General features: G+C 26.4%; 1 protein-coding gene across 1 annotated transcript; it reads right to left on the bottom strand.

Annotated features, from left to right (window-relative positions):
• Window positions 1-757: 757 nt before the first annotated feature.
• LOC145950688 (putative terpene synthase 2) lies at window positions 758-4,315 on the bottom strand. The gene is made up of 7 exons (XM_083062316.1): window positions 4,096-4,315; window positions 3,149-3,428; window positions 2,356-2,728; window positions 2,046-2,264; window positions 1,808-1,946; window positions 1,263-1,511; window positions 758-1,168 (listed from the first exon to the last, which is right to left on the bottom strand). Exons 1-7 carry the CDS (start codon window positions 4,225-4,227, stop codon window positions 875-877), a joined length of 1,686 nt encoding a protein of 561 aa, XP_082918442.1. The 5' UTR covers window positions 4,228-4,315; the 3' UTR covers window positions 758-874.
• Between the last annotated feature and the right edge of the window lie 4,181 nt (window positions 4,316-8,496).

Raw genomic sequence — 8,496 nt, 5'->3', positions numbered from 1 at the left:
GTCACACCTTGTCACTTTAAGCAAGTTTGCACAAAAGAAACCCTATTTAAAAAATTATAAAATTAGATAGAAAGGCACTTCATTTTTCCAGTATACTCATAGAGATTAGAGAGAGTAAGAGTGATAAACATTATAATCATGGATCATTTGAAGATTTTCTTTTGTACTTGAGAGAATTCCATAGCCATAAGCGACTAAGTTCTCCATCGTTAGAGGTTGATGTAGTAGTCATAACCATGTAGTTCACCTCGTTCTCACTCAATAATAGGATTTTATTTAGTTAATCATCTTCATCTATCTCTTAATGTTATGATTTGATCATCTATGGCATGTTTTTATAGTTTTATTTGAAGTTGGGAAACCCTTTTAGAATTACGATTTAGGTAAAAATGTTAATAATGCTTATTACTAAGAATAATATGTCTTATTAGTCAATTTTTATGTCCCTAACCTTAATGTTTTGCTCAGCAAATTTTACCAAGGAATTGGGATTTAAATATATTTTAGTGTTGTTGAATTAATTGATTAATTTATGAAATTAAATGAGAATTTGGGAGCATATATGCGGGGAAGGTTAGTGAAATCATTCTCTAATAGTCTTTTATTAATTGATCTTCAATTCTTACTTTTTTATCTCTCCTCCTTTTCTTGAAATCCCTAAAAAAATGTTCTTTACTTTTATGTGTTCTTCAAACAATTAATTTTACAAACTTTCCTAATTAGCATTAAATTAGATTAATCAATCACAACAAAGATATTTTCACAATAAATTCAAAAATGAAAATACATTCCAATATACTTGATAGATGCATTTTATCAAACAAATTTTCTGAACAACTTCAAATTCAACAAAACAACGGATAGAAATGAATGCTTAAATTGGCACTGGATCTATTAGCAAAGCTTTAATACATTCTTTCATTAGTCCACCAGAATGTGTGTAGTTATCTTTGTCTTTATAAAACACATCTATGAAACGTGTAATGTTGAGAATACGCTGTAGAAAAGGCATTGGAACACTGGTTGGCATAAGACATTCCTCATTTATATCTTTCCAAGCATTTGTTATTCTCTTTCGACATTCATGAATTGCAGCTTCCCTAGACTCGCCGTATTGATCCATATAGCATTCCAAGAATGTGGAAACATGTCTTCTTTTTTGTTCAAACTATGCAACAACAAATAATTTTGCAAATTAATATTTACATCGTGTAATGAAACATAAACATTGAAGCATAATATTCTTAATACAGATATTGTACCTCATTGGACACAATGTCATCCATTAACCTACAAATAGTACAAGAAGCCATAACAATTTTTGGTTCACTTGTTGCCCATTCAAATATGTCCTCTGTGATTATATCCCCCATGCCAATGTAACTTGTTGCAATCAATGTGCAGTAACAAGAAGATGTTTTTGATGTGTGCAAGTATTCCTCTATTGTTGTTTTATAGTTGTTGTTGAGCCATCTAGCCTCAGTCATGTAGGCTTGAACACCCTTTTTTAACTATTAGCCAACAAACACACTTTATAATAAATATAGAGACTGAGTTTTGAGAGTATACTATATGAAATATTTGTCTTTATGCTTTTGGTAGAATTATAATAGATTTTAATGTTAAGGATTACTTTCTTTATATTTGGCTTTTATCATATGTACACAAAAAAGAAACCTTGATCATAATACACAAACTCTTAATTTATTATATGAATTTATCTTATTGCAAAATCTTGAATTTGTCACTAACCACAAACTATGTAACTTAACAGTTGTTAATAGTTAGGGAGAAAAAAAGCTCTTACTTCGTTTATAATGTAGTTAATGAAATATGATTTTCCTTCCTTCTTCGTTTCTTGCTTTATTTCCTCATAAAGCTTTATGAGTGACTTATAAATTAACTTCATGTATTCTGGGAGGTCATCCAAGCAACTAATATCCCACCTGAAAAAATATTTTCATTAAAATAACTTACGTAAGTTGTTTTTCCTAAAAAAAAAAAACAAGCAAAGAAAAATTGTGTTTTAAAATATGCTAATTAACCTTTCAATTGCCTTAGTAAAAACTTCTAATTCATCAGTGGTTCCATATGCATCAAATGTATCATCAATGATTGATATCATTGCAATTACTTTTGTTGTTATTTTTCTTGCTTGAGAATATTGGGGCTCAAAATATATCGCCAAAATCCAAAAGCAACATTCCACAATTCTATCTCGCACATAAGGTAATTTACTACGTACATCCAACTCTTTCCACCACCTATAAGGACCAAAAACAATAACAACAATAATTAAAAGGATTAGTCTTTGGAATCAATTTAAGAAGGTTTGTCATGATGAGATGAACTTACATGCAAATGTTGCCAAATTCTTTTTTATGTAGATTTTGCAATTTATTGAAATCTAATTTGGCAAAAGTGAGTAGAGTTTCATTATGAAAAGGATCTTGTTCATAGATAGAAATGTAGCGGCGTGCCTCTAGCCTAGGTAGGTTCTTGTGCAGAGCTTGTCTCAAGCTATGATTGACTTGAACCGCAAGGGAAGGGCTCAATTTGGTTGCAATGGACTCAAGATGAGTGGAAGTGAAAGTCATGGCTTCTTCCAAAATGTCTTCTCCGTGAATCATCATATGTGAGGCTTCATACAGGCACAACATTCCCTCAACGTCATTAATAAGTCTTTCACTAAAGCATCCTGTCACATCCTTGAACTTGTTGAACACAACTAGTGTTTTATTCAACAACCACATGATTGAAAATTAGTTGGAGACAAAATTTAAGAAAGCTATAATATGAATGTAAAATTTATAAAACAATTTGTGAGATAATGTTTAAGGTGCTTCCCAAATTAATAAGCAAAACTTCTTGCTTTATTTCTCGTTTAATGTATACAATCCCAATAATGACATTTAAAATATAATCAAAGTGAAAAACAGTGAAGATTGAAATAGGTGAGGACTTGAAAAATATTAAATGATACAATTCAAATACCTTTTTTCTTATTATTAAAATACACATTTTTTTGGCTTGTTATTCTCCTTTTTTTTTTTCATTTGTGTGTAGGTTATGCACTAAATATATTAGGTGATTTGAAGTTGAATTAAAGGAAATCAATTAAAGTAGATAATTAAGTTGAGAGATATACGAGGTGAAACATGAAATCCATGTTGCCTCAATAATCTAAATAGCACAGAAAGAGAGAGAAGGTTGGCTTCGATAGTTATTTCTCCATTTACAACATAACTCTTGTGAATTTGTTGCAAAACTTCATCAATCTCATGTTCAAAATGATAGTTCACACCCAAACGACAAATTGAGTCAATCAAGTCAACTTTTGTTAAGGTCTCGTCTGGCTTTGATACAAGCATCTTCCTTACTTCCTTTTTTAGCATTTCAATTTTTGTCTCAATGTTTTGATCAAGTTCCTACATGTGTTAAAAAAAAATTACTTAATTAAATATTTAAACAGTATATTGAATTGAAGTACAATATAGATTGTCCATGATTTTAAATTATACCAAGAATTTGAATCACTTTAATTGAACTTTTCATTTTCTTTTCATGTACATAACCTTTTACAAGTTTATTCAATCATGGTTAATCATGAAGTAAAACCGCGTATTTAGTAAAGTTCATTAATGGGTCAATATATATATATATATATATATATATATATATATATATATATATATATATTGTCCCTTTTCAATTTTATATAAAAATTAAATAATGTGAAATTATGAATTTTATACTTGGAAATTTGATATGCATATATATTCAATAGATAGATTCATAAAATGTAACTACTAAAATTTATTCCAAAATAAATGTAAATATATGTAAATATGACATCTTAAGTTTCACATATCATGACCCTTTTCAATTTTATATAAAAATTAATTATTGTGAAATTAAGAATTTTATGCTTGGAAATTTGATATGCATATATATTCAATAGATAGATTCATAAAATGTAACTACTAAAATATATTCCAAAATAAATGTTAAATATATGTAAATATGACATCTTAAGTTTCACATATGTAATTAAATCTCAAAGATAATATTAGACTTAGTGGGATATGCACATACCTCAGAACTAGAAACATATGAAATGAAATGATCCCCCCAAATGGTAGGATGATAATCTGCAATAGGTCGAATGTTTGAGGGTGGTTTTGCATCCTGGGCGAAAACTGGAAGGGAAGAGGCTAGATTAGACATAGTTATGTTTTAGAGTAGCTTAACTATGAAATGTTCATAATCACCACTTGGTTCATTTATAAGAATCCGGAGAGAAGATGTAACACTCATTGAGCACGTAGCGTACATTTATTCTGAATTAAAATGAATTTAATAATATGAAATTTTTAAATCAATCAAATTATTTTTTAGAAAACTCTGTTTTAATCATGTTACATGACGTCATGTGGTTTAATTATGTAATCAACATCATCAAGAAGGATAAGGATTTATTGTTCGTCAGCAAAAGGAAAAAAAATCATCAGCAAAAAAAAGAAAACTCTGTTTTAATCATGTTACATGACGTCATGTGGTTTAATTATGTAATCAACATCATCTAGAAGGATAAGGATTTATTGTTCGTCAGCAAAAGGAAAAAAAAACATCAGCAAAAAAAAATAAAGATTTGTTGTTGAGGTTATTATATTATGTTTTATTGTTTAAAATTTATCCCTAAAACTTTTGAATGAAATTTTGTATTAAATTATAGCAATTACTTTTGTTTGACATTCACTACTAGAAAAGTATTATTTTCTTGCGAATTTTCCTGTAAAAAAATATTCGTAAAATTTTTTTGCAAATTTTTCTGCAAAAAAATATTCGCAAAATTTTTTTTCGAATTTATTTGCGAAAAATAATTTACAGATATTTTTTACAAATTTTGCTATAATTTTAATGATCATAGAATGTTTTTTTTCATGGTAAAAATTTAAAGAAAATATTGTAAAAATTTTATTTTTTTTCTTGCAGATTTTCTTGCAAAAATAAAATCGCAAGTAATGTTTACTAAATGGTAGAAAAATTTTGCAGGTAACTTTTCCTGCGGATTTTCCTGCAAATTTTAATTCGCAAGAAAAATTAAAAAAAATATATTTAAATTTATAAGTTTAATATTTAAAAAAAAAACTTCAAGTCTCACATCGATTGAAAATAAAATAATTAAAGAGTATATAAGTTGGGGAAATACTTACCTTACAAGTTGATTTGTATGGTTGAGTGTTAGGCTTATAATCTACTATCTTATTATTTAAAAGATTATGTATCATATATTGGAGGCATGAAAACAAATGTTTCAGATGAATTCATTGTGAGCATTTGAAAGTTGAAGAATTATTGATAGAATTTATAGTAATTTCTTTAATTTTTTCATAAAAAATATTCCTGCGGAATTTCTTGCGAAAAAATTCGCAGGAAACTTTCCTGCGAATTTTCTTGCAAATTTTTTTTTGCAAAACTTTCCTGCAAATTTTTTTCGCAAGAATTTCGCTGGAAAATTTCCTTTGAATTTTAAAATTTGCAAATATATATTATCCAGAAGGTATTACCTGTAGATAAAATTTTGTAGAAACAACGTTTCTTGCAAATTTTTCATAAAAATTCGCAGGAAAAGTCGCATGTAATAAGAGAAATTCTAGTAATAATTAATGAATAAGATGATATTTTGCTAATTTCAATTTTAGAAGTATACTTATGGATACCCAAATATTTGGGCAATTTTAATTCTTATTAGAGGTTATTTTTTCTATTCCAATGGAGGGTGCTTTTAGAAGTATAACCAAGGAGAAAAGAAAACTCTAGTGGTATAAAAGTACGCGTAATTAAGAAAAGTGGTGGAAAATAATTTGAATTTTCAAATTTAAATATGTGAGATATTATTTAGATTTTAAAAGATATTTATTTTTTTTAGCATATTATTTAAAATTGAAATATATTATATTTATTTTAGATATATTTGCTTCTTCTTTTAAGATTGTGATATAAAGTCAATAAATAGAGACTCAAGAATTACTGACCTGCAAAAGGGGTCACGAACTTAAATGAAACTTAGACTTATAAATACTAACAAAGCAAAAGATCCTTGCCTAAATAAAATATTATTTGAAATAACTAAATAGTTCATAAAACGCTTCTAATGATAGAGGATTCACATTTGGTTCGAAACCAAACAAATTTAAAGCATAAATGTGTCCAAAATAATTACTAGACCATAGTAGCCATCTAAATATAATACTTGAATTCAAGGACTAACATTGCTTCCAAACAAAATGAAATAAACTAAATAGACAAATCCCAATCTATGAACCCCCAATGTCACATCCTATCAAAGTTTTCCCATAACATGCTAAAGCCTAACCTCAACATTAGCATCACCATCATCTTATTGTCCTCCGATAACACTACAAGAAAAATGTAAATTATCGATGAATAATTTTTTACGGATACAAATCTGTTGAAAAATTTATATTTTCGATGGATTTTACCGATGAAAATAAAATTCATAAAAAAAGTTATATTATCGACGGATACAAATTTGTCGAAAAATTTATATTTCTGACAGATTTTACCGCAGGATAATTTTTGACGGATATAAATTTTTCGACAGATACAAATCTATCAAAAAATTTATATTTCTAACGGAAAAAAATTTGTAAAAAAAGTTATATTACTGACGGAACATTTCCGACAAATTTATATTTGTCAAAAATGTAATAATTTTTGACAAAAATTATTGACAGATGCTTAGGTAAAAAATTTTCGACCAAATGTTACTAATTGATAATGGTTTGTCAAAAACTTGATCTGTCAAAAATGTTTAATATTTTTATCAAAAATTTCATTCATAAAAAATTTTAATATTTTGTTCGATAACAATAAAGATGATTAAAATTGACAATCATATATTAAAAAAGATCAATAAAATTTTAAATACACACACACACACACACACACACACACATATATATATATATATATATATATATATATATATAGAGAGAGAGAGAGAGAGAGGAGGAATCAAATGACTCACAAAGTAACTCTTGATAAAGTTACTCTACTCAATAACTCATGATATATATTGAATTTCATCGATCCAACTGTTAAATTAAAAGTTATTAAATTTTACTAATAATTAATATAGAGAAAAATTGATTAGCTTTAGAATAAATTATTTTTAACAATATAATTGAAAAAATAATTATTTTAAATTATTTAACTAGAATCTTATTGACAATTTACTATATGATCTTGATATTTTTGTATAACTAATATCTGGTTTTAAATTTGATATGAAAATATTATGATATAATTAAATAAGATTTTAAATTAGTATTTTATTAATGGTTGATAATTAGAAAATAAGTCAAGGATAAATATATTTTTTTTAATTTTATATCTTAGGTTTAAGATAAATAAATATATTAAGTTAATTAATAATTTATTTAAAATGTTAAAATTTAATTTATAAAAATATAATAAATAAATATTTATAATTTTATAAATTATATTATCATTATAGATTATAAAAATAATATTTTAAAATATATAAATTATTATTTAAACTTTTAAATTTATAATAAATCATTTAAATTGTATCATAATATTAATTTTAAATAGAAATAAGTAGATTGTTAATTATAAAAGTAAGTATATATACAAATAAGGATTAATTAAATATAATTTAATTATTATTATTGGTTAATATAATTAAATATAATATAATTATTATATATTATTATATTTTTATAACAGTCCGGACACACTGGAATGTGAGGGATCCAGCGATAGTACAAGTATGAGATTGTATAGTTGAAGATGACTTAAAGGAATTAATTTGTACTACCTATACTAGCAAGATGTATCTATTTTTTGGTTGCTTATTTCATTAGAACTCCATAATTAAGCGTGTTTGACTTGGAGTAATTTAGGAATGGGTGACCTTTTGGGAAGTTTCTTAAAAAGTGTGTGAGTAAGGACAAAGCACGCTGAAAAGTGAAGTGTCGTGAAATATAGCCCTTGAGAGGTCAAATATGAGAGTTGTTACATTAATAAATTTATTAAAATTAAACAAAAGTTTTTTGATGGATTTATCTGTCGGAATCACATAATGATTTTCAAACAATACCGAAAAATATTTACCATAGAATCATTCGTCAAAATTTTTTGAGAGATTAAATTGTTTCTAACGAATTTTTTTTCCAACCCTTTTTCGACAAATTTGCATCCATAAAAAATTGTCGAAAATTCTATTTTTCCAATGGATATTTCTTTTTACCAATAGATTATGTTTGTTCGAAACTTGTGTTTTTCTTGTATTGTGAAACATACATAAGAATAACAAGTAGAGCACAGGGGAGACTGATACGTCTCATTCTAGCTTCCGATGTGAGATAAGGCTGGGAAGCCACACACATAACATAACATACAAAATATACAATTAATATCCATAATGTAAACAACATATCAGAGTTC

The sequence above is a fragment of the Cajanus cajan genome, chromosome 8, assembly GCF_000230855.2.
Source record: "Cajanus cajan strain Asha chromosome 8, NIPB_CcT2T_4, whole genome shotgun sequence".
Taxonomy (NCBI): Eukaryota; Viridiplantae; Streptophyta; class Magnoliopsida; order Fabales; family Fabaceae; genus Cajanus; species Cajanus cajan.
This window is presented reverse-complemented; position numbering and strand designations above follow the sequence as displayed.